General features: G+C 43.8%; 2 protein-coding genes across 6 annotated transcripts in view; one reads left to right on the top strand and one right to left on the bottom strand.

Moving 5' to 3' along the window:
• LOC119435775 (ubiA prenyltransferase domain-containing protein 1 homolog) overlaps positions 1-26,833 on the bottom strand; it is a 179,407-nt gene that overhangs the window by 150,635 nt on the left and 1,939 nt on the right. For 2 of the 5 annotated variants that reach the window (XM_037702493.2, XM_049659934.1), the window contains exon 3: positions 22,568-23,784. The exons of the other annotated variants lie outside the window; for them this stretch is intronic. In XM_037702493.2, the coding sequence (XP_037558421.1) occupies positions 22,871-23,784 (914 nt within the window). In that variant the 3' untranslated portion in view covers positions 22,568-22,870. Of the gene's footprint in view, positions 1-22,567; positions 23,785-26,833 lie in introns of those variants that run through there. 5 annotated transcript variants of the gene reach the window in all.
• On the top strand, positions 1,386-24,948 carry LOC119435771 (DNA damage-binding protein 2). Its single transcript, XM_037702496.2, has 10 exons — positions 1,386-1,969; positions 4,763-4,963; positions 7,907-8,052; positions 11,312-11,411; positions 12,573-12,756; positions 15,001-15,143; positions 17,086-17,247; positions 20,240-20,285; positions 22,358-22,480; positions 24,324-24,948. The coding sequence occupies exons 1-9, from the start codon at positions 1,685-1,687 to the stop codon at positions 22,396-22,398; spliced, it is 1,308 nt and encodes a 435-aa protein (XP_037558424.1). The 5' UTR covers positions 1,386-1,684; the 3' UTR covers positions 22,399-22,480; positions 24,324-24,948.

Here is a 26,833-nt window from a genome sequence, read left to right on the forward strand (position 1 = left end):
CCAGTCACTCCCAGTAACTGGAAATTGTTCCAGTTGGATCCCAACTGGAACCAGTTGCTACCCAGTTGCTTTCCAACTGGGACCAGTTGGTGTGTAACTGGGACCAGTTGGTTTCCAGCTGGAACCAGTTCATCCCAGCTGATCCCAGTTGGATCCCAGTTGGAAATTTTCACCTGGGAGGTCATTTTCACTGGAGGAATTGGGCACAGTGTATGCTGTGTGCACTCATTTAGGAAAAGTCTTGTGCACTGATTGGTACGGTGTAAAAAAAGTTGTCGCAGTTTCACCTGAAAGGCGAAGCATCAATTGCGATAGCAAATTTGTAGAGAGCTATACGGAGTAATGATATTAGCTTTATCAGCTGTATAAACTTGGACATGCAGCAGCACCGGCAACACGCAGAACTGTTGTCGACGCCGTCGGCGTTTTGCCCGCGTTCGGTCAAAATGCGTGCGGCGTTGGTGACTGTTGCCGGAGCCTCTGATATAAATAGGCACTTGATGCCACAGCTAAACGTCGCCTCCCTTCCCCCCTCCCCCACGGCCTCTCGCACGTCGGAAGAAGGCGCGTTTGCTCTACATATATGGTGATTGTAAGGAGGAAAGAGACGCCTACTTGTGCAGCCCTTAAGGGAGCACGGCGCAGAACGCGCGTTTGTTCTCCGCCGTGCGTTCACTCCCCGTGAAAGCGCACGTCCCTCGCGCCCTTTCACTCGGACATACAGCGTTCGGCAACGCGGCGACGATTTCATCTCCATTGACGTCATACGGAACCTCACGGCGACGGCGACGGCAGAAATCTGCTTTTGAGTGTCCATATAATTGCTATCGCAATAAAAGATGCCTCAACTGCTCCAGCAATGAATGCATGCAACTTTCTCAGATTGCAAGCTTCAAATGAAATCAGTTGCTGTTGAATCTGATGCTAGAAAACAGTTCATTAACGCAGGGACCAACTGCTTGAACCAATTGGGCTACATATTGCAAAGATGGCATCATGGATGCACCAAAGAATAAAGACCAACTTGATGCATCTGGCTATTCATTATGATGTGCTCGTGCTGTTCATAGTTGTGTCTAAATAAATGCTTCTGTTGCTCGATGAAGCTATGCAACAGTGTAAAAAATGTCCTAGCTGGATCTCGTCAAAGTGGTGCGTCGCAATTTTTGCACAAGTTAAAAAAAATAAGACGTGAAAAACATTGAATAACCTATATATATATATATATATATATATATATATATATATATATATATATATATTATTCTTGCCGTTCGCGGTTAATGACAAGATAAGGTTGGATGAAAGTCGACTCACAGAGCAGGTGCAAGTTGTTTCTCTGAAACGGCTCCTCAAACAGGTTCACTTCACTCTACTTCAAACTGATTTCAAAGCAGCCGGCGTGGCCGGCCTTGAGGTTGCGGGCGCCTAGCAACCGAGAAACGCGCTTTTATATATATCTATATATATATGTGTGTAGTTGCGCAAGCAAGGCTCGCGCGTGCGTAGGACGCGCAAAATAGTCGGACAGTTCGCGCCATTCTCGTAACGTGCCCAAACTTGCCTGCGAAACGCGAAAACACGTGGAGTGCGCGAAGCCGGTGGCCAGTGGGGATGCTGCTTAGTTTCGTGTTTTTGTGTTCATGTACGAGGAAGTGAACTGATAGTCTAGCATCCCAGTAACATGACTGGCTCCACGGACGACGAGGCAGGGCCTAGTCGTCGCGGTCGTCGTGCGAGGCGAGGCGAAGCAGCGACAGGACATCGTCGGCCGCGAAACTCTGCGAGCACGAAGAAAAAGAGCGATGCTGACAAGAACAGCGCAAGGAAAAGCTCAAAGAAATCGGCCAACGTGAAAAAGTCGACCGTCGGTTTGGTTAATGCACCGCCAAAAAGGAAAGACAATCTCGTGCAGTGCCTAAACAACAGTTTTCTGAGGGACAGATCCAGCCACCAACAACTTGGCAAGGTGAACGGATTTCTCTCCGATCGCTAACGCGCGCATCGTCTTGCATCGACCATACCCCTTGTTGAATTTTACGTGTTGTGCCTGAACGTGGTTAAAACTTGTGGAAACCTGTGGTGTTGGGGCCCTTGTGATTTGTGCGTTGATTTGCACTGTGAAATACTTGTCATACCGGGCTCATTTCCCCTACATTTCCGACCCGTTGACATGTCGTTTATAGTAATCTAGCTGGCACACGTATACATCACTGCATAAGCTTAGTTGCTAACGTGTTGGGCTGCTAAGCACGAGGTCGCGGGATCAAATCGCAGCCACGACGGCCGCATTTCGATGGGGGCGAAATGCGAAAACACCCGTGTACTTTAGATTTACGTGCACGGTAAAGAACCCCAGGTAGTCCCCGCCTATATGGCGTACTTCATAATCAGATCGTGGTTTTGGCACGTAAAACCCCATAATTTAAATCACTGAATAATGACGACAGTAGATTTTATTTATTTATTTATTTATTTATTTATTTATTTATTTATTTATTTATTTTTTATTCAAAATGCCTCACAGGCTCCAGCAGGAGTATTTTGTGAGGGAGGATTCTACAATATATATCTTCATAAGTGGAAGCATTACAAGGAATTGAAAGAGACGAGTATATAACTTGTATGCTAAGATACATAAAACAAAGTGATGTTACATAATAGTTAGCGGAAAGCGATATACACTATTGGAATAGATGGCGACATACACAATGTAAGGGTACATCATTTAACACTGCCAAATTATACAAAAGTTATGTAAGGGTATATCTCTTGACACTGCCAAATGCGAGAAGCGTGCACATAATTGAGAGAAGATTAACAATGAAAGCAACTGGGCATGAAAGAATGGCAGTTACTTCATGACGAAACTTAACAGGGTCATGAATGTCGACAACATTATCAGGGAGACCATTTCATAGTTCAATTGCTAATGGTAACATTGATGAGTTGAAAGCATTAGTGCACCCAAAGGTGTGTTTGAAGGAGCGGTTGCGTAAATGGCGAGACGTTTGTAGCAGTTGGGAGAGAGGGAGGTTGGTTTGGTGCTGACTGTTTTGTTATTTTATGAAATCAGCAGATTACAGCAATCTTTCTGTGTGATTACAAGGAGGGTAAGGACAGTGAAGATTTAATATTAGTAACTCTGGAATGATGGCTGTAGACTTTGGCGATGAAGCATGCGGCACGATTTTGAACACGTTCTAGAGCATTGATTAGATAGGCTGGGTGAGGTGGCCAAATTGATGATGCATATTCAAGTTGAGAAGAGACAAATGTTAGATATGCTAGTGATTTAGTCGAAGTAGGAGCGTCGTGTAGGTTTCGTTTCAGGTAGCCGAGGGTGCGCGATGCCTTTGCTGTGATTTTATCTGTGAGCTGTCCAAGAAAGTTTGGGTGAAAGATGCACGCCAAGGTATTTGTAAGATGTGTGTGCTATGTGGCAGTTATTAAGAGGTGTTATAGGCTGAAGCTGATTTCTTATGGGTGGAGGTCATTAGTTTACAATTATCGGTATTAGGAGACATTTGCCAGCGTGAGCACCAATTAGATACTAGATCCAGGTCCTGTTGGAGAGCAAGATGATCAGCTGAAAAAGAGATTTTACTGTAGTTATCCAATTGTCTGCGAAAAGTCGCATGTTAGCAGAGGGACCTGCTGGTAGATCATTAAAATTAAAAATAACAAGGGACCAAAAACACTACCCTAGGGGATGCCAGAGGTGACATCACTCAGAGATGAGAAGGAATTAGTGATGGTGTATTGTTTAAGGAAGAAAAGAAAATTTCGCGCCTAGGATAAAGTCAAGGAATCTAAATTAAGGGATGAAAGTTTAGATATTAGACAACAATGCGGTACGCAATTGAAAGCTTTAGAAAAGTCAACTAATATGCAATCGATGACTAAGTTATTATCCATGTGCATGAGTAAATGATTGGCAAATTCTACGAGTTGACTCTCACATGAAAAACCTTTTCTAAAACCGTATTGGTTCCGATAAAAAAAAGTTATAAGCTTCTAGGTGCTGAGCGATCTTGAAAGCAATGACATGCTCAAGTAATTTGCATGTGACACTGGTTAAAGATATCGGACGATAATCACTAACATTAGATTTGCGCCGTGGGTGTAGTTTCCAAAACATTTCAGGGCTCCTGACATGGTGTAACAACATGTTTGGTGCACACCACTGAATACTGTTGACTGTCGCACCGTTTTTCTTTTTTTTAATTATTTATTTTAAAATTTTATTTGAAGGTTTATGTCAGTTAGCCAGCTCACAAGTTCTTATGAAAACTAATTGAGTCTTACTCATGCATATACTTAAGCAGTGCCTATGTTTAGTACGGTAGCTAGCTGGGCGAGTCGTACATCAGCATTATTGCTTACCGCACGAACAAATCAACAGGGGACAAGGAAGAAATACGAAATACAAGCTCGTGTTTTGTCTTTCTTCCTCGCCCCTGTTGATTTGTTTGCACTGTAAGTAATAATGCTTATGTTTCGACCTCACAGCTACACCAAACTGTATTTTTGAAACATATTCGTTGTGAACAAAACAATACCTTCTTGTCTTGTTTTACAGCATTGGAATTCAAAATTTTTTGTAAGTTTATTACACTTGCACATACCGCACTATTTATGTAGAATCTTTATGTTCAGACAAAAAAGAGTTGGACTTAGAGCTAACAATTTTGTGAAATGAATTCAACTTTCCACCACATTGGTACTAATCAATTTGATTGGTTTGACTGCACATGTTCAGATGAAGAGGCATCTGCTGGCTCGGGAAGTGCTGGGCTTCTCACTTGCCAGTTTACCCGTGCCAGTGTTCGGGGAGTCAGCTCGAGTGACATGCCTCCAGTGGCACCCAACCCGTCCAAACCTCCTCGCAGTAGGATCCAAGAATGGCGAGATTGTTCTGTGGAATGCCTGGGACACCAAAAAGAATGCTTCCACACCACCGGTAGACAACTTCCAATTTCATATTTATTTTTCTCTTTTGTGGCATTGCTGTCTGTTCACTAAAAACATTCATCAAGTAAGATGCATGGCACCAGTTCTTTGATTGCCTTTGCTAACTCAAGAAGAGAGTTGGGCTAATTGGTGCTGTAGCTATTGCTGCAACATAGTTCCTAGTGCAAAAAAAAAAAGTAGAGCACTCGACTTCCAACTGAGGAATTCTTATGAATCAAGGACAAGCAAGCACTGTATGTGCAAACGAGCCAGCAAACACAAGAAACAATGCAGTGCAGTGCGCGAGCGGCAATTTAACATCATGAAAAATACAAGGACGCAGTGCCACTCGTCGATGTGTCGCTTGTTCAAGACGCTGGGAAACGTCAACCTCGCAAAATGTGAAAGTCATGGAATTTCTTACAATTAAACGTAATCTTAAGAATATTTGGCCAACCACCGTGGTTGCTTAGTGGCTATGGCATTGCGCTGCTAAGCACGAGTTCGCAGGATCAAAGCTAGGCCGCCGCGGCCGCATTTCGTTGGCGGCGAAATGCAAAAACGGCCGTGTGCCGTCCATTGGGTACACGTTAAAGAACCACAGGTGGTCAAAATTATTCTGGAGTTCCCCACTACGGCGTGTCTCATAATCAGATCGTGATTGTGGGACGTAAGCTCCGAGAATTTAATTAAATTTTAAAGAATTTTGAAGGCAAAATTAGCAACAACGAAATGCTTGCAAAAGTGAGACCTTGATGTTCATGTTGTCATTTGTATGTCTGTAAATAAAATTGTAATGATGTTCTCCTGGCAATACTTGAAAATATCGACGTTGGGGGAGGGGTTGTGTAATTGACTCGCCCTCCCCCCACCCCCCCTGTCGGAAGATCTCCCGGATTGGGTTTCTCCGAACCTGGCATGTATGGCATTGCTAATGTTTTCCAATGAGATGACACTTTCATATAGCCCAGCACAATCTTCTGACCTGTGCAACAGTGGGTGAGCATAAAATAAATAGCCAAGGAGATCACGTTTATATTGCTGAACTTTATTTTCAAGTAATCATGATTCTAACAAATGATTCTCCACATGTCCGCCACTGGTGAAAAACAATGCCACTCTGGGAGGGCAGGTGGAGTTCCCTTACGCCAGAAAGTTTGCCGATTGCTGTCTTAGGTTATTTTTGTGTATTTGGTGACTGGAAGGCTTGGTAAAAATGATATTTTGTGTATACCCATTCAGTTTCCTGTTTTTGTAGCAGTGAAAAAATTTGTATAAATACTCATTGGGGGCAAGCTTTGTTGCAGGATGTAACGCCAATTTCTCCTAGGGTAAGGTGCCATGCAGCCATTCTGCCTTCAGTGTTATGCACAATAAAGAAAATTGAATACAGAATTCAGTTATACAGTTTTTAAAATATCTTGGTTTTTACAAGATGTGGTATTTGGCAATGCAAGGTTGACAAGCATGATGCTCCAAGTGGGTTATCGATTACAATTTCCAGTAAAGCAGAATGAAGAAAGTGCCAGTGTGTCTCCATGCAAAGACAGAGAGAGAGAAAAATGATATATTTAAATTATGGTGGAAGGTCTATATGGGGAAGTGGGTAAGGGAAAGGGATATCAGGGAAATTGTGACTCATTATGGAAGTTTCACTGATGAAGCTTCATGGTGTGTTAGGCATCTCTTCAACAGCCCATGGCCAAACCCACTCATTAAACGTCGCCGCCTTAGGCCAGTACTTGTCCTGAATTGTCTTAAGTCCTTCACATTGTCACATACAGTGAAGCACACTTGGAGTCCTCACTTGCACACATGAAAGAAACCTAGGTGATTGAAATTGATCCGAATGCTTCTGTTGCAGTGTTCCTTATAGCCTGCAGTGTAGCTTTAAGACTGCAGTCTGAGCTTTCCTATTTGGATGGTTACAGAAGGAGTGTCATATCACAGCTTATTGGTAGTGTCAAATTGGACCCTCGGGAGTAGTGGAAGTCATTGAGCTGTATCTCCAAAAGAACGAAGGGTTGCTATGGCTTTGAATTGCACTATGACTTTCTCATGGTAGTAAAGCAAGTGAAAAGGTGATTTGCAAGCATTCTGTTTTTGCTTAGCACAGTCCAACTTCATAACATTGCAACAAAGCTTTACCATGTGCAAAGGTCTCGCATTGCTTCCGAGATTGTGCCATTCCACTGTTACAACAGTGAGGTGGGGCCTAATTTACGAGGTCATCCTTTTGGCATACTGCAAGACAAGTGGAATGTGCTGCTCGTGAGCTGAACTACATGGAAAAAGCCGAGTTCACTCTACTAAATAAATTTATACCGTCAAAGGCATGTATAGTCGAGAGCCATCTCATAACAATCACTGGTAACCTAGACAATGCTAAGGCACAGCAGGATCCAGAAACAGTGGTTGATGAAATAACCAGTGTACCAATAGATTCGTGTGAGGGCCGCACTCGTGTAAGGCCGCACCACCAACTTGGCAGCCCAAAGTTTCGAGAAAAAAATTACATCGGAGAAGCAGTTTTGTTGGGTGCCGAATTTTCACGAGCTGGGTACTTTTGTGTGCTGCTACTAGATGGCGAGAGCTGCGCGTTGACCTCTGATGTAATGGTACATCCGGGGAACCGGGGTGTGCAGTATTCGCTAGCGCAGCCGGCACCATTTTGACCAAAACGTTCGGTCCCGTGTAAGGGCCGCATCTCGTCAAGATTGTGAAAAAAAAATGCGGCCCTTACACGAACCTATATGGTATTTTGGACACCACATGTTGCTACAATATCATATTGAAAGTCTATGTTGCTTCTCTGAGGTGTTGTGCTCTGACATGTGCACATTTTTCCTAAGTTCGAAATTGGTGCCGAAAAGAACTTACTGGATATTGACGGCCTGATGTGGTTCTGAAAATTTTGAGAGTGAGTGCTTTACTTGATGTTATTTTAATGCAGACGGGCAGCGGCTCGGCTGTGGCAGCCATCAAGTTCCATCCTGAGAATGCTACACAGGTATACACTGCCACACTGCTCAGTCGAGTAATGCTGCAGGACTTTGGAGGAGCGGAGCCACAGGTGTTTTGGGACACCGAGTCCGAGAGGTGAGAGGATTGCCCTGCTACACTCATGGCTAGACTTGCTTTACACTTTATTTACCAAAATAGCCGCTGTTGTCACAAGGAGTTTGCACGTTATGAAGTTTGTTGGGTTAGACGTACTTCATGTCTTCTTCAGTTAGCGTATACCGTATATACTTGCGTAATGAACGCACTTTTTTCCTTAAAATATTGAAGCAATGTCTGGGGTGCGTTTATTATGCGGGGTAAATTTTATGGGAACTTTTTTGAAACAGCTCAAATTAAGAACTAAGACGGTAATTATATGAAAAATACATTAGGTAACTTATCTTTGCTGTAAAAATAGACGTAAGCTATTTGCAAACCGTAACAGCATTTTTATTGCACTTAACCACGCATCGAAACAACCAGACCTGTCGCCCAGGTCGCTGGCTACTTCATCCACATTGTGGTTCCTCAACAGTCGTCATGGCGCTCTTTGGCCATACCTGGCCCTTGCGCCATAAAACACCACACATCATCATGGTTCCTCAACAGTCCGTCCTCGCAGCCGCTTCAGACAATCAGCCGTTATCGCAAGCATCACGTTAAAGCGCTACTTTTCGGCAACTGTTTTGATAAGACGAGCACGCTGTGTGCATCTCTTTGCTCGACCTTCCTGCTCATCGGCATGTCAAAGTTTATTGGTACCTGGTCAGCGTTTCCATTTTGTGAGCAGATAAACTCTCTGTCATACAGCAGGCATATAACTCAACTTTGGGCCCATCGCACACAGCGAAACCAAAGACAGGCAGAAAAGCAAGCAAAAGACTACACCGACTGTGTGCTGGCTGCCCCTCCTCTCCCAAGCACCGCGACTTGCCGTGAATCGCGCACGCGCTTTCTCCTTTAAGTTGGAGTAGAGTCCGTAAACTGCATTAAGTACTGTTGCAGAGAGCCAGTTGCCGTTTTTCTTTTTTTCACAAGCCTGCGCGGTGCCTTTGCGCCGGCACTGGCGGCAAGCATGCGATAAGGAGCAGGCTGAGCATTATCGCGGTCGCTGCTTTCGTCAGGTCCCAAGCGACTGTGATAATGCGCAGCCTGTTCTTAGCGTATGCTTCTCGCCAGTGTTCTGTTATCGTGGCTTTGCCATGGACGGGCATCGAGATTAAGTGCGCTTGCTTTAAACACGTGTGCTAGAGTAAAATATCCTAGTGCACCTTAAAGAACCCCAGGTGGTCCAAATTTCCGGAGTCCCCCACTACGGCATGCCTCATAATCAGATCGTGGTTTTGGCATGTAAAACCCCATAATGTAATATCCTAGTTTCTCCAAAAACTATAGTACGGCCGTTCGATCGTGGGACCAAACGTTGAGTGTGCGTACTTTATGCGAGGAAAAAAAATTTTTTTCAGATTTTTTGCAACCAATTTGAGGGTGTGTTCATTACGCGAGTAAATAAGGTATCTTGAACAATCACTGATTGTTGTTTTTACAAATTCAGAAATATTCCTTTATTTGGTGCTTCTTCCAGCAAAATTTTCTTGTACCCACTGCGTTAGCTCAGTGCCTATTACATTGCGCTGCTGGGCTCGAGGTTGTCAGCTCAATCCTGGCCATAGTGACTACATTTCGGTGGGGGCGAAATGCAAAAATGCTTGTGTACTTAGATTTAAGTACACATTAAAGTACCCTAAGTGGTCAAAATTAATTTGGAGGCCTCCACTGCGGTGTGCCTTAATCAGCTCGGGATTCTAAAACCTAAAACCCCAGAATTTTTTTTTTTATTTACTTCTTTGTTCATTTGTCCATTTCCAGTTCTTGCGTTTATCAGTCTGGTATCAGAAAGCTCCCATATTTACTTATCCTTATCCTTGTACTACACCGCAATCAGCAGACTTCAACTGGGAATGGTTTCTTCAGCGCTAGTCTTATACCCCAGTCAGACGGGCAAATTTAGTGACACTTCGAACGAGTGCACTTTGCTTCACTGAGTGTCACTTTGGCAGCAGAACTTGCAAAACGATGTGTCATTCAGGATTGATGACAATGATGATTATGAAGCCATAGGGTGCTTGTTATGATTCTCAGCGTTTTGAGTTACAGAAACAGTTACTGCTTTATTACGAAAACAAAAAAAAGCTTATTTACAAAAACCGTTGCAATTAAAAAAAAATACTATAATTTCTTTCAACTGTGTTTCATTTGGAGCCAATACAAGCAAGGAACATATCCAAAATCCAGACAGTCGTGATGGCAAACTCCATGGACGATTTGACGGGCACCGAGAATGAACGTTTCAAATTTGTTTCGGGCAACACTGGTGTCAAGGGAACGCTCATAATATCTTAAATCAGAAAAAACGTGATCTTAGAATTACTGCCAACTCTTCATTGAGTATTTCTAAAATTTATTCTTGATGCACTGCTATTGAGGCTACACGCTTGGGCGCCGCAACGGGAGTTCACCGAACACACTCGCTGGCAAGTACGCTGCACAGCATGTGTCGCTAAACCTTTCCATATGATAGCCTGCTAATGACACTAATGGTCAAGTGCACTCACTCAAAGTGACACTAAGTTTGCCCATCTGACTAGGGTATTATACCTGTCATGTAGTACCGTATCCTCAAATTTAAGCATCCCCTAAATCTAAACATAGCACTATTCCCATGAAGGAGGTATACTATATTCATATTCCCCAAATGTATGTGTAGGGAAGTTTTGTTTCCCTCTTGGCACCCACCCTCTTTCACTTGGTTCCTCAATGGCATGAAAAGGAGTAGAGGAGCACTCAGGTTCGGATAAATATTGTATTCTGGCTTGGTGTGCAGTTGCATCACCCTTGTGCTAGACTTTTCTGTCCTGCACTGCTCGCGTAATAAAACAATTAATATCAACTGCTGTGTTGCTGCTTTATGACAGCACAAGTGAGTGTGCTACTTGCACAAAAAGGAAGATAGCCAATGCTGCAATTGCCATGCAAAGCGTATCCTTGCTGGCGTTATTGGAATGTGCACCAACACGATGCCAATGTGCCTGGCAAAAATAGTGGTAGGTTGGAAGAAAATCAAACGATTTTTAGGATTACGAGACTACTGTTGAAATGCATCTATACTGTGATTACGCAACAAAGCACTCTGAAAATTGTTCTTTCAAATTAAGGGATTGTCGCATTGTGTCTGTTGACAGTCATTGACAGTGGTAGCTACACATTCTGCATTTGACAGTTCTGCCAAATTTGCACAAAAAATACTGCCAGATTTCCCACTGTCTCATTCATGCCTGTTTTCGTTTCTTTGCAGGGTGTGGTTTACTGCCTTAGATGTTTTGCATGAGAGAAAGATGGTATTAGCTGGAGACAACATGGGCAGCGTGTATGCATTCAGCACTACCGGCGAGTTGGTATGTACTGAGGAAAAATACTAAAGTCATGCACGCTGCTCAAGCTCTTATAATCTCAATGATGTAGTGCTCATTTACGTAAATATTGGACAGCACAAACATCCATTTCTACTAACATTCCTTAGGCTCTGTTAGTCACATTTGAAATTATGTATGCAAATGCTCTTCTGAGATGACATGGGTGATACATATAAGCAGGTGGGCCATGTCTGATTGCTAACAGTGACACTAAACGTGAAGTTATTTTCCTGTTTTGTTCCTCAAGCTTACCATATTTAACTTATTCAGTGGCACCTCCCTGTCTAGTGATGTTTATCATGTTGAACCCTTTCAGTGTCGGTTTTTTTTCGAAGTGGACGCTCCACCAGTGCTGTTTCTTTTTTTTTTCATATATTATAAAATGAACACAATGGTTTATTTTCGTTATTCAGAGGGGAAAAAATGACATAGATAATGGCAAATTCGCTCCTCGTATGATCCTCACTAGAAAGGAGAACGTAAGGGTATGTCAATGTCACTAAAACGGTTTATGATAGTGGGAACCAACCTGTTAATTGCTAATGGTCGTCACAACACTGAAGGAAAAAATATATTGTAACGCCTTGGCTGAGGCTAAAGGAAGAAGAGGAGGACGGCGGATCTTTTGGTGCGGAGCGCAGAACGAAACTGGTGCTGGACTGTTTTCCTAGACTCATCCATCATCTGTAAATAAACACGCCTCATCATAACAATATATTTATGCCAGAAGTTGCTGACAGCATCTGGACATAGTGGGCCAACATTTTTTTACCATTGTTTTAGAGGACCCACTTTGATTGCATGCTTGAGATTTGAGCATATTTAAGTGTCAGTTAAATTATGTTTGGTCACCATTAGACACACTAGTAACAGTGTTTTTACATTTTGGTGGGAACATTATTGATGCACTAACTATATTTTGTACGATTTTACAATACAAGCATTATTTTTATAATGCAGTACCGTTGGCCTTGCATGGCTTCGCATACTTGTCGATTGTAATCTGATAGACAGTAATTTCTCCCCACATTGCGGTTTGAGCTTTGGACCTATCGGCTTCTCAGGCAGCGAACTCTTTTGTACTCTGGGTTCCTATTGTATGTGTTTCTGTATGAAATTGGGCACGTTACTTGTGTCTTGCAGATGTGGCCTCAGCCTCGCCGTCTCCATAAGGGCAAGGTGAAGTACCTGGAGTTTGTCGGCCAAGGCTCGGATCTGCTGATATCTGCATCTGTGGACCATACTGTTCGCATCTGGGATGTGCGCAAGCTGGGAGGCCCCGATGACTTTCTCATAGCACTGCCCCACACGCAGGGAGTGAACTCTGGTGTGTGTAACTGTACTTAGCCCAGTGTTTACATAGCCTCATGTATTTTTACAATGCCTTCCTAGTCACTTCACAACGCATGGGAGCCAGTGGTTTATTGCGGTGGCACCACGTTCCCAGTAATTTTATCACTGCTTTCACTAGAGCATGAGCAACTTTCGCCGGGTGCTGCTGTCGCTCCATGCCCGCTCCTTTGCTTCCACATGGCGTGGGACGGAGAAAGCTGACATGATCATAACTGAACGGGGGGGGGGGGGGGGGGGGCATTTACTGGGAAAGTGGTGCCCTCTAAGTGACCCTGATTTTTGGCATCACTAGGTAGGCATTGAAAAAAAGATATGAGGCTATGGGGGTGATTACCAATGCACAGAGCCTTTCGAATGGATGGCTGCAAGTTCTACTGGACACTGAGCTGCTTGGACAGTTTTAGAGATTCATTGACTGTTTAACACTACCATAAAATTCCAAGCAAGCGCCCCCACCCATGCAAGAGCCCCCCCCCCCCCCCTAACTTCACTGCAAATTTCAAATTTCCGCGCCGTTCCGGGAAACCCCCCCTCCCGCTCCGCACCAACACTGGCCTGCCACATCCAGTTCACGAAAATAATGGCAAATTTGGCAAATCGCACCGGTGCACCATTTCATCGAATCATGGTCGCACCTGGGCGCCCCAGTGGGCACACGTGCGTATCGGGGCGAACTGCGGCTGGCGGTCTGTAGTTCACGGACCGCTGGCCGACAGTGAGATCTGCCTCTCACACGGCACAGAGGAGTTCCCTGCGGCACAACGACGTGACTACTCGGCGACAGAGGAGTGGTCGCGGCTACACTCTGGCGTCGCCGGCAGATTCATCATCGCTAGGCCTTTTCCAGTGCATTTCGAATCTGTAGCAGACGGCGCTTCAGAAAGAACCTGCCGATGCTCCCAAGCAGCAATGTTTTGTTACCATGGTTGCCGCTTTTCCCTCTCCTCGCAATAATTTCACATGATGAAGAAAACATGCTGATATTTGCGGCGCCACCAACTGCGATGCGAACATGGCCGAGCCGCGGTTCGCTGTCCCCCGTCGGTAGCCATGCACTGCAGCTGAGCTTGACTTGTATTGGAACTCTCATTAGTGCTAAACGTTTCACTGTGGACATGGTTTTTAATAAAGTGAACATTACGCGTCACTTTACACTAGCGGACATAATTTTGCCTGGAATAGAAGCTGCATACCCAATGTTCGTGTTGCCGGTCGTGACGACGCGTCGGTGTAGCGTCAATGCGCTCTTTCTGTAGTTCTTTCGGTGGTTTTGAGAGTGATAAACACCACTAACAAATCTATGGCTTAATAAAGTTCATGTTCAATAAAATTTTAATGCCATTCATACTGCGCATCTTTTTTTTTTTGGCGGGAAAATATTGTCGTTGCCAGCTTGAATTTTGGTGCCGTTCCGGGATAGCGCCCCCCCTAACTTTGCCTGTAATTTCGAATTGCTTGAGGGGGGGCTCTTGCTCGGAATTTTACGGTAGGTTAAACTAACAGAAGATGTCACTTACCATTACTGGACATCTCCAGTTCTAAATAGAAATAAATTTTCACACAATGTGCCTTGTACTAACAGGTTGGTTTGTGAGCTGTTCTAAAGTATGTTTATTGTAGGCCCTGATCCCATCTTCTAAGCCTTTAATTGCTTGATTGAGGGACTAAGCCTGATTGAGGGAGGAGAGAACAGTCATGTGCTGCAGTAGTATTGAAAGTTGGTTGAGTTGGTGTTGTTTCATTTCTGGAACAGTGTGAAGAAGGGATGTGCTGCAGTTCTTGTGCCTTCACTTTGGGTTTTTGAAAAGAGAATGAGAACTTTTATTGGTTGTGTGCATAGAGGAGCAGTGAATGTTCTTCGATTATGTGTATCGAGTGTAAACAGGCATAATTCCTTTATTTATTTATTTTTACAGTGGAATCTCATTGATACGATTCGACACAATACGTTTTTCGGTATTTCTTTTTCCTTTTTTTTCGCCCCCGGCCAACGTTTCCCGACCAGCTTGTTCTGGATAATACGTTTTATTTTCCGGTTCCCATGAAGACCGTATCAACGAGATTCCACTGTACTTTGTTTCTTTGAATTATTGACAAAATGGCAAAACGCAACATGCACTTGTCTATGGGTACATTGGGCAAATGATCTTCAGAGGGCTATACAGCTCCAGTCTGCAGCCCTGCATGATTGCTGATTGCATATGTTATGCTCATGCAGCGTATGTGAGCCCATCGGACCGGAGCTCGCTGCTTACCACAGACCAAAAAAATGAGCTGCGTGTATATCGAGGCCCTGCTTGGCAAGAGCCACTGGTAATACCACATCCACATCGACAGTTCCAACACCTTACACCAATCCAGGTAAGTTTCTGTCCTCTTCTCTGTTTGAACTCCCATTCAAGAAAACAAAACACATGTTGCCAGTTTCTTGCGCATGCTAGCCTTTATCCTTATTCAATTAGTTTTGTTAGTGGGCACAGCCATTCTAAATGGTGTTAATATGGTCAAGGGCAAACAGGCTGAACCAAGCCGGGGACGGGATTGGGCAGGCAGCACGTGGCACTTTCAGGCTCGTGCTGGGCCTGAAAAAAAAGCTTGTGCAGTGTTCTAGTCTACAGCTTTCTGATACTGTTGCAAACGGAGGTTAGAGATTGTGTATTGCCTGTAAATCCTTTATTGCTGCTACCATAATGATACGGCTTCTGTGTTAACAGTTCAACGTGACAGCTGCGATATATTCTCCTGATAAAACTGTTATATAACTGCTGTAAGTTCAGTAGTGGCACATTCCTGTTATATTTTTTTCCCTTCTGTAGCAAAATTATCATGCCTACCAGTTGCTCTGGCAAGACCTCTGTAAAGCCAGTTCAGTAGATATAAGGTGGATATTTTTTTTCAATGACGCAGTATTACTATTGGCAGGTAACAGTAATTGTGTGATCATCACTGCATAGCTCTTTATAAACTGTAACTTACAAAAAAAAAAAAAAAAAAACATACTACAGGTAAACCTCAATATAACGAAGCCGGTAAAATCAGCAATTTGCTTTGTTATATCAAAATATCGTTGTATTGAAATTCGACCTTTTATGCAAATAAGTGAAGTTGCCGATCAATTTTTCTTACACGGAAAGGAGTCTTAAAATTTTACAAATTGTCGGGCAGTCGAAAAAAACAAATTCGAATGAGAAAAAATTCACTTTGTTGAATTTGGGAGTCAGTGACGCATGATTCGGTTTCATGCCACGTCGACGATATCTTCACATTGGCGGTACGAATTAAGCGAAGCCAGCCACACTTCCGCGTCCACTCCGCCCCCACAGCTGATAGCGTCGCGCGCATTGCGATGACACTATCATGAAAAGCGCTGGCAGTGGGGAGCAAATGCTTCGTCTGGTTCTCGCTTCAACGGGTCTACGAAACTCGAGATTACGCAACCTCCAATACTAAATGCGTGGGAAGACAGCTTACAATTACATGATGCCACGCTGTCTCTGCGCGCCCACTCTTTGCACACGCGGCAGATTACCTCAAAACAGTGCGCGCGGGCTGCGCTGCATACGCGCTCAGCCGCGCTTACAGCCATGTGCACGCGTGCAAGTAATCGAGGCGTGTGCCAACTTACCCTCTCCCCCCTTGATCGTGTTACCGCGAGCGAGCTCCCCTCCCCCTCTTTCCCTTTGCTCGCACGGGAAAGTGGCACTCGTGAAGCCACCATCTTGTCTCACCATTGCACGCTTTCACTCGCACCTAAAGCACACAGTGCACGGGGCGTGATAGGACCTTATCGCAGTTTAACTTTACACGGAACATGACGCTGCACCACTTCGGCAGTTGCTCTTGTTGCGTGGCTCGCGATTTTGTGAGGGGTGCGTTCGCAAGCAGCTGCTTATAATTCAATTATTTGACCATCTGCGTCCGCGGAATTTTCCATTTATTGTCTCAGTATTCGTTTGAGGCGGCAGCAAAATTTCTTTATATTGAAATCGCGTATAAACACACTTCGTTATATTGAGGTTCTAAATGCACGGTGTTCTATGGACAAGAGGGTATAAAAAGTTAAATACTCCATTATATCAAGGTTTAACTAATTGTTCACTTGAGGACATACATTGGTATCCTGAGATTAGCACCAGTTTCAACACATCTGCAAGCTTGCGCTGAAATACTTACCCATTCTATTTATCATTTTGTTAAAGAAAACCTTCCTTAATGCATTATGATGTAAAACCTCTATGATAGTGAAAAATCGGGAGTTCTATCTCAGTGCATCTTAAAGCTTGATTTTCATTATCCCTTACAGGCCAGTTGGCATCCCTTGGAGAATCTCATTGTGGTGGGACGTTATCCAGACAAAAACTTCAACGCCAATGACACTGTGCGCGGCATCGATGTCTTTGATGGCAGCACAGGAGAATCCCTAGGGAAAGTGCAAGGGTCCCTGGATGTGTCAGGCATTTGTTCGGTCAGTCTGGTGGTTCGCATTTTACTCATCTGCAGCTTGTTCCTTCACCAAAATCCACATTTTTCATTTTCTGTGTGCTGCCCCCTGCCACACACCGCTGGAACATTTTGGAAGTGTGCTTGGGCTTTTGCCAGGTGATTCGTGTGCCTGCTCTGATGTTCAGTGGTTGAGTGTCCATTAGTTGTGCATTTGCTTGATTGAGTTTAATTATTAATCTCTTTACAGGGCAGCATTCATGTTAGAGCCGCTCCCCAACTTTTCAGCTTAAAATTTGGAAAAAAACAAAGGTTGAATAAAAATTGAAAACGTCCCAATTAGAGCTAATCTGGCCAGCCATATTTCCGCACAACACTGCTAGAAGAAAGCATCTGACAGCGTACGGTGCTGCACTCAAGCTAAAAGTCGCAGCGTACATCGAGCAGCACAGCAAGCGTGCATCCAGCCACAACTTCAGCATTGACGAAAACTATGTACTTCGGTGATCCACACAGAAAGTGGAGCTCGTAGGAACAAATAAATTCATTAAGCAAACAATAGCATTCATCCTTTTGGCAGAGAGAAATCACGGGGATCACGCATGGCCATAAGACATGGACTGAAATAGCCCACCTCTGTTTGAGGACCGCATCTTCACAAGCAGCATATATGTTAGTTGCTGGACGCTATCTACATCACACTGACAGCTGGGTGAGAAACCCTGGATGCACTCCTGTGCTAACAGAGTGACTGATAAACGAGTCCCTGCAGTCATCAGGCATGAATTGCAACTACCATCTAACGAATGGCCGATGCTTCAAGGTCCATGATATGATTTTTAATATTGTCACCCAGCTAGTACAGCTAAAATAGTTGACCAGCAACAGATTGGCAAAAAAACGTCTGCCTTTAGCAATGGCTGGTCCTCGGAGAGCGCGTGCGCAACCACGAACTTCGTCGTTCTCGCCTCAAGGGGCCAGTTTCATCACGTGCCAACTTATTTCGCGTCAATATTGACCCTTTTCGCGGAGCAGTTTGCTCTACAGGAACGAGATGGCGCTTTCGGCCGCGCGCCATACGTTGCCTCAGCGAATGCGCACGAATACGAAACCATTACTGCCTCTACCCTGCTACTGTGCGATCAGCTGGCGAAAATGCAACTGGGTGTGCGCTAATGCACTGTTCCCAAACATACTGCAAAATGTGTAACGATAAAGGGAAGACGTTTGCGGTAGTTCGCTGCAAAAATAGTGATTCACATATTAATGAATGGAATGAACCTGTGTCGCCGCTGCTACATAAGGACTGCCTGTGTTGCCGCCCTTCGCGATGCACGGCTTTCCTCAAGGACAAAAAAATGTAATTCATCCGCCTGCGCTCTATAGCTAACTTCCAAAGAAAGGACTTCAACTCCGGAACGTAGGCACTTGGGAGTGAGTACCGCTCGTTACAAAATGTAGTAGTGCCACTTACTGGCATAGTAAGTTTCCCGCACGCTATCTACACACATCCACCCTTACTCGCACGAAAACTTACGCCCCTATTGCCAACGTGTGAGTGAATAGGCGCACACTTGAATCAATGTGCCGAAGCATGAGTGACGGCGACTACACACCGACAAGACACGAATGCTAGAAGCTGAATGTTTCGTGACGGTCCACAGAGTAAGCGAGGGACTGGCGATAATATGTCTTTGCTACGAGCTACTGCAAAGTACAGAACATTTAAATTCCAAGCTTTGTGCCCGGCAAGAACAAATTTATCGCAGCAGAGCACACCGCGAGTGATTACGCTGAAAATAAACAATTAGATAGTGGCCGCACCGAGGAACTTTACTAAGTCCGAAATATGACAAGCCGCTGGTTCAAAATGTTTACCAAATAAAGAACGCAGAGCACACTGATCCCGATTTAATTCATAAGCGGAAAGTTTGGACGGCTTGGAATACATTTCTAGCCCCGCTTTTAGTACAAGCACCGTATACGCTGCTCACGCCGTTTGGACAAGGCGTAATGAGCTCTGAAAGCACTTACATGTCCTCTAAAGCTGTGGTCAAAGCTTCGTGTCGTGCATGCAGTCACCGTCTACGATACGCGTCGAAATAGTGGTTTGCTGCGCCGCGCCGGCGTCACGCGCTTGCATTGTTAAACGCGGAGGCAACGGAGGCGGCTGAGGCAAGCAATGGACGCGTCACCACGTGAGCAAACATGGCAGCGCTCACGGGAGCGCCGCGAAAAGGGTCAATATATAATAATAAAGTGTTGCCAGAAAGTGATGTAGAGGTTTTTCTGTTTGGTTGCCATCAGTGGAGAAAAGCTACTAGTTGTCTCAACCTGTAATCCTGCACTGACTCTTGTTTTAACATAAAGTTGCAGCCGTGCACTAAGCACTTTGTTGGCACTGCATGGACGTCGAGCTACAAGTTGAGCTGCACAGCAATATCTATAACGGTTGTTTGCAGCGGTGGCACGTTTGCGCACATCCCGAATTGAATACCCTTCCATTAACTCTAACATCAAGCAGCATGCTATGGTCGAGGCCACGATCCTTTCAAAATGTTTTGCAAGTTTTCTGCAAGGATTGGGTGCATGCATAGTCACACAGTGAAAAGCTTGGATTGAAAAGCACACTCGGTGCATGCAGTGAAAACAGCCTTCTAGATTTATATTTCTTGTACATAGCCATTGAAAAAATGAAAAATTTCTTTTATTATTGTTACTCTTTTGCGATTTTATCCCACGATGAAGTTTCAGGGTGACATGGGAACATTAGATTTCACAATATGGCCATGCTGCCGAACAGGGATGGTACTGCAAAAAGAAATTGTGTCTGCGAATTGTTTTCAAAATTGGATTTAAGTGCAAATTGGAAGCCATGTATTGCCATGTTTCCATTATTAAAATAGTAAATACGCCCCTTCTCCTCGCATTTTGCTGGCAGCTGTGCATCTAGGCGATTGACAGTATCACTAAGCAGTCAGTGAAAATAACCTGTACTTTTTTTTCCCTCCTTACAGCTTACTGCTTTCAGTTGCTCGGGGGAAGTTTTGGCCGCTGGTACAGGTGAGTGAATTGGTGGCATTTGCGGGCTGTACATTACTACCACAGCATGTAAAAGTGTATTCATTGTAACCCAAGCATCCACACAATGGCATTAAAGTGCTTGTTTGGAGACCTGGACACTTGGGGTGTCCACTGAGGGCAATGGGATGCAGGCAAAACACAAGACGTGCAGTTTCGTTACCCTCCCTTTGTCCTTGCATTGCTTCCACGGTGAAGTATTGTCAGGCCCATCCTTGAATTGTACTCGTTGTTCAAGTATGGTGCTACTAGCTAATTTACAAACATAATAGTAACTTTAAGTCTTCCTTGTTTTTTAACCAACCAGTGTGCACCGACATTCAGCCCAATGCTATAGAAAGCACCACAAATGGGGGAAATTACCACAGGTGATGACTGTGTGCAAATTCAGACTGTTTAGTAATTAGAAAGCACTCTAACATTTAGTAATTGGGTACATTACATGTATGTGTTGGCATTTGTAACTAGGCTTCTTTTGCTATTTTTCTGTGTGCTTCTTGGTGACAGGCTAAGTTCTTATTTAGTATTAAAGTGAGGTTTTGAAATGTTTTCAACTATAGTAAAGCTTTTGATATAGTAAACATTTAGTTTGATATCATTGGTTTATTGTCCTACTGTGCCATTGTTTCCAGTATGTTTCCAATTGGTGAAAGCCCACTTGTGCATGCCTTTTCCTAGTCATTATTTCATCAGCTCTGTCATATTGTTTGCAGTATTAAAGACCAACTCTGAAAGGAAATTACACCTTGGCTAAATTGGTTATTATAAATCAGTAGTATATACTACTGCAGCATTCTTGGCAAAGCTGCAGGGCTGGTAATTGTCTGGTTTCCCTACTTACCCTACTAACAGCCTTTAACTAGCACTTAAGCAGACAATGCATGCACCTGGTGTTGAGCAGATATAACGCAAATGCCAGCACATTGCCGCTGACTCCACCTAACCTCGGAGGTCTAACAAAAGAGCTGCACTAGTTCTCAATGTTCTGGGTTGTGCATCATTTTTGGCGGTATCTCCCGTTTTGGTGTAAACAAAACCTATTTTATTGCGATAGCAATTATATGGACACTCCAAGCGCATTTTTGCATACTTGTGACACATCCACTAATATTTCAAACAAAATTTTGCATGATGACTGCTTTATATCTACACTATCTAAAACTTGGGCTTTCTACGCAGTCAAAAAGTTCATTGCAGTTGGTTAAAGCTAGGCTAATTACTGAGGAAATGTGCTTTAAAGGGCAACGCAAAATGCTTAGGTTGACAAGTTTTTCTCTCCTGATATCACATCCCTTGCACTGCTTTTTCGAAGTATTGCTGCGGTTTGCCAGGGAACAAGGGTTGTTCATAAGAGAAGCCTTGGCAGCTGCTCTGAAATGTACATTGCGGCCTCCTTCCATAGAATAATCAACGCGGTGTTTAGAGCTTGCCTTGCCTTGACTTGGACAAAGGCCCTTTGTCATTCGTGTCAGAAGGTTTTGTTTTAGCCGACTAAAAAACAAATGAAACACAAAATTTAAATTTTGCATTCCCTCTGGGTTGGTTGTATATCTGCCCTTTGCTTGCACCATATTGCAAGCTTTATAAACCGGCATGGTTGTGGGCGTACAGTTGAGAGGCCAGAATTTCAACTCATTGCAATCTTGCTTTGCAAGATAGCACCGTTTCCAGCACTTTGCACCTGGCACAATGATAAACCACGATGGATAATATATTAAAAATAAACTTAGTGCAATTGTCATTTTGCCTGAAGGCATTTGCCAACTCTTTAAAACAGATTTACGCCCATCGCATATGCTTTAAAGAAATATGGTTGAGATATTGTTGCTCTGGGCAATTCAAGAAGCTGTTTTCATATGATATGAAAGTGAGAATTGATGAGCATTAGTGATGAGTAAGCTGGGCAGTAGCTAAAGTTGAAGATACAAATGGCAGCACCAGTGTGCATTTTTTTTTCTAAGCATAATTATAAGAATAGAGAAATGCTTGTAACATTGTACTATATATGCTCAAGTGTTGCAGTTCAGTAGAGCTGCTTTGTTGCATCTTTTCAGGTTTCCACACAGTGATCTTCCAAGCAACATCCGAGGAGTGAACATCTCTTGCGCAAAAATCCACCTCAGGGATATTTTATCAATTTTAAGCCATCCCTTTAAAGTCTACAATTTTAACAATCTGTAAATATCATATTAGTTCTCAGCTGCATTGTATCTATCGCGTTTTATCACCGTTTCTTTGTAAAGGAAGCTTAAGATTGGATCATGGCAATCCTATAAATCATGTCTTTTTTTATTGTCCGCTGTAGAAAAAAAAAAAGGAAGCTGCCAAACAAGGTGGCAGCAATGCCTATAAAAGTCACTTGAAAAGTCCTAAGGCCTAGTCCATTCAAAGGCAAAAAAATCAACTGCACCATAGACTTGTGGTGGTGGAGAGGGAGGGCAACAGTACACTTTGATATGTTGCGTGCACACGCGATTTTTGTGGCCTGCAGTTGTCCAGAGGAGGCCACATTATGGGCTGAAGAGAGACTTGCACCCACTTACGAGTATTCATGCCTCGTGCACCATTTAGTGCAGGCCTGGCAGATAGTCTGCCAGTACAACAGCCAAGATGTAGAAGAGGCCAAAGTAGATGTTGAGACGCGCCGTGTGCTGAGGCAGACGAGCTAGGCGTCCATCGCGAAACTGTCGTTCCAGGTTGAACGCACTGGGCAGCGTGATGAGCGGCAAGAGAAGCCAACGCGAGCGAGCCGCGAGAAGCGCAAACAACAAGTAGGGCACGAAAAGCAACAGCGCATAGAACACGTGAGATCCAGTGGGTCCCAACAGGAGAGCCAAAGTGACGGCGCCGGCACGAGCGTCTTGCTGCCTGTCACGGGCGTTGTTGGCGTGCAGGATTGCTTCCGTGTTCATGGCAAGCGGCATGGCATACCAGAGCGGCGCAGGATCCATCTGACCTGCTTGCGCTACAAACGAGTATAGCACACAAACGGGCCCAAAGGTCACAAGCACCAAAAGGTCCCCCAGCGCAATGTACTTGAGGCCCAGGCCACCGGTGTATAAAAAGGAGCTGGAGAGGCCACCAAAGTAGACGAGCGCCAAGTGCTCCATACGTGCTTCAGAGCAGCCGGCGAGCAGGATGAAGCCCACACAGCCAATGGTGTACAGCAGAGCTCCCAGGTGGACAACTTCCCCCGGGGTGAGACGGCGGTCGACGAGAGTGCGGTCGTCACTGCTTGTGCGGCTGTCAACACCTCGCATGTAGTCAAAGTAGGTGTTGACAACATTACCAGCCGCATGCACCGACAAGGCTGTCACACAGCTGGCCACAAACACAAGCGGGCTGAAGTGGTGCACCACACGGTAGGCGAGGGCAGCTCCCAGCGCAACAGGGGCGAGAGAGGCACTGAAGGACCATGGCCGCAGGGCCAGCAGGTAGGCAGAGAGCCGAGACTGCCCTGCCATGGCCCTGCTTGGCGCACCTGCAGAGAGAGGAAGAAAGCACGAAATGATATACGTGTAAACAATCCTAGGCAAAGAGAAGTATGCGTTAAAAGGCTTGTGACAGTAAAAAAACTATAGTAACCCAATTTTTTTTTACAGAGTAAGGTAGGAGATGGGAAAACATCAGGGAGATAAAAAAAAACAAGCTTCAGCAGTGGTATTATAACCAGTGATTAATGAGAGCTGCGTACGCATTCTCTAATGACTGGAGTTATACGTTTTCTGATTAATCTGATTTAAAAAAATTTGCTGGTAAAAGCAAATGGATTCGGATTCATATGAACAGTTCAAAATTTCAAGGCTCACAGTTGTGATCACATTAGTGTGCCATGTCTACATTTGTGGAAAAAAAAAGAAAGTTAGAGAAGCTGAAGGTGTCCGTCATGACAACACACTCCTTGCACAACCTGCTCATCAAGCTGGGGTTCCTAAAGAAAAGCTCTCATTAATTAAGAAAATGGAAACTAATCTACTTTTTTTGCATAATGTGTACCATCTCCTTGCTGTGCTCCTGCAGGTGCCGCTAAGTTGATGGAATGATGCATCTTCAACGACCTTTGTGCTAACGTGATCGACTGCGTGCTTGACATTGTAGACAAGGAGAAATGATGGAAAGTTATTGACAGCCAAGATTACTGCACCATTGTTTCAAAAAGGTAGAGCCACGCCGTGCAGCGAGACATTCCTCACAATTTTCACTACACCAGCAATTCATTCTGGTACTGCCCTCGGATCGTGCACCAAAACATGGACATAGAACTGCCAGCAGCATTTTGACACATATTAGCAGTTGCTTTACCACTGGGGCAGTACACTACCTGGCTGGCAAGAGAGGTATCAGACTACCAAGTGTTGGCTGTTGAAGAAATCATTGGGATTCTAGTTTTCTGGAGGATGCATGCCCATGACTAGCTCGTTCTTTTACATTATGCACTGAGTCTACTGGATTTTCCTGTATCAAATGCGAAAGTTGAAAGGTTTTTTTTTTTATGTTTCATTACGTAAATCCAAAACAGTGCACTGTAATGGCCAATTCTAACATTGGTAAATTGTGCATGCATAAATTACAAGAACTTGTAATGGCAATAAGTTTCTGCTATTGTAAATGTCGACTATAAATAAAACAGATTTATGCAGTTAAACTGCTTTTATTTATCTTTAATTATTTAATCAATCCTAAACTAAAAGGTGAATAATGCTAAAAAGGTAAAAGAACTCCAAATTTTACTGCACCTTAAAAATAAAATGCTTCAATAAACTTCCAATTTTTGTGGAAAATTTTAACTTCACACATGCAAAACTCCAGTGACAACCTACAGGAATGTAAATGCCATCATATTAGATTAAAGTTACATGCAAATATCTGAAGATCAGGATTCCAGGTTTCCAAATCTGTGGATAAACTAAATAACGAGAAGAAAACACTGTGCTTTTGATGTGTGTGACCCTAGGCGGTGGCTCCATGCAAAGCTCAGTCCATGAAGTTTAAAAGGCAAAGCCAACCTACTACACTAAAACATCTGTGCTCAACTGAGCTAGCTGACATACAAACTCGCATGTATATAAAGATGCAGACCAGCACCTTGCGGTTTCAGTTGTGCACACTGCAACTTCACATGCATGCCACACCTGTGCTAATTTTAATAGGGAACGAAGGTCTCAAAAATCATAATCCCAGTTTTACTTGAAATGACAGTTTTGCACTGCCAACTAGCACATATGACAGATGCACAAGAACACCTCTAATTGCAAATAAGGGTGAGAAATGAGAACAAAGTGCCCCGCACCAATGCAGCAAAAGTTGTGCAAGATATTTTCGTATAACAAACTTTTGCATGGAAAAGTACCAACTGAGAAGCACAAGACTGCACACAATCGCCTAAAAGGGTCCTACAGCTGCAAACGGCTTTATAAAATCATACACTGCTTGTCTCTTTAAAGGCCTTAACAAATTATATTCCTGCAATTTTAACGTGCAACATTAAAATTGCTGGTACAGGCTGGTTACATTAGCCAGTGTTCTGTGAATATGTCCGGTAGCTTGTCTTCAGTGGTGTTGCAAAAGAGCCAAGGAGCTGTTTTGCTGCAGAGAGAATCAACGTAAGCAGCCTTTTCTACAGCATAAACGAAAAGTCCAAGACAAAAAAATATAATTTTATACCATGCCAAAAAGTGGTGTGGCTTAATGTCCCACTAAACTTACACTCAGAAGTGGCAGGGTTTTTAATAAATGCTGATTTTTCAGAAATTGAGTCCAGGAAATACAGAGGAGCATAAAACCATTCAGCAACTGTAGAATATTAATGTTTGTGACAATGCATGGATGTGGCTGCTGTGTGTTATGTAGGGGTGCGCAAATAGTGATGTTTGAGGCCAAATCGAATATGAATCAAATATTGAATACTTTTCGAATAGGTATAGAATAATTAATAGCCATTACCACAATTAAATAAATTCAATTCAATTCTGGGGTTTTATGAGCCAACGATTTCATTACAAGGCATGGCATAGTGAGTGAATCCGTACTTATTTGTGACCACCTGGGGTTCTTCAAGATGCACCCAATGCACGGTACACGGGCATTTTTGATTTTCACCCCCATCAAAATGCCGCCGCAGCCAGGATTCGATCCCGCGCCGTCGGGCTCGGAAGCACAACACATTAGCCACTACGCCACTACGGCTGGTATCAAAAACAATATCAAATGATGTTCACATCCCGGCATTGTTAAAGTTAGTCAGTTTCTGTTATTACATAATATGTAATGAAGCGTTGCTTATTTAAAGTATAAACGAAGCATTAGGAGCAAACAACTAGTTTTTCGCATGCACAGGGCTCTTGAAAGAGTGTGAATGATCACTGTACAGTATGGCTACCCAAGTGACGTAGCCTGCTCCACTGCACAAGTTATGTTTTATGTCTATACTATGCCTGCGGTGGTGAAAATTGCTCTAGTACTTTTGCTCTAGTTTTATGTTTATTTGTGTGCAGTTGATGTTTCAAGTATTCAAATAGTATTTGATAAAT

Source organism: Dermacentor silvarum, unplaced genomic scaffold (assembly GCF_013339745.2).
Source record: "Dermacentor silvarum isolate Dsil-2018 unplaced genomic scaffold, BIME_Dsil_1.4 Seq905, whole genome shotgun sequence".
Classification (NCBI taxonomy): domain Eukaryota; kingdom Metazoa; phylum Arthropoda; class Arachnida; order Ixodida; family Ixodidae; genus Dermacentor; species Dermacentor silvarum.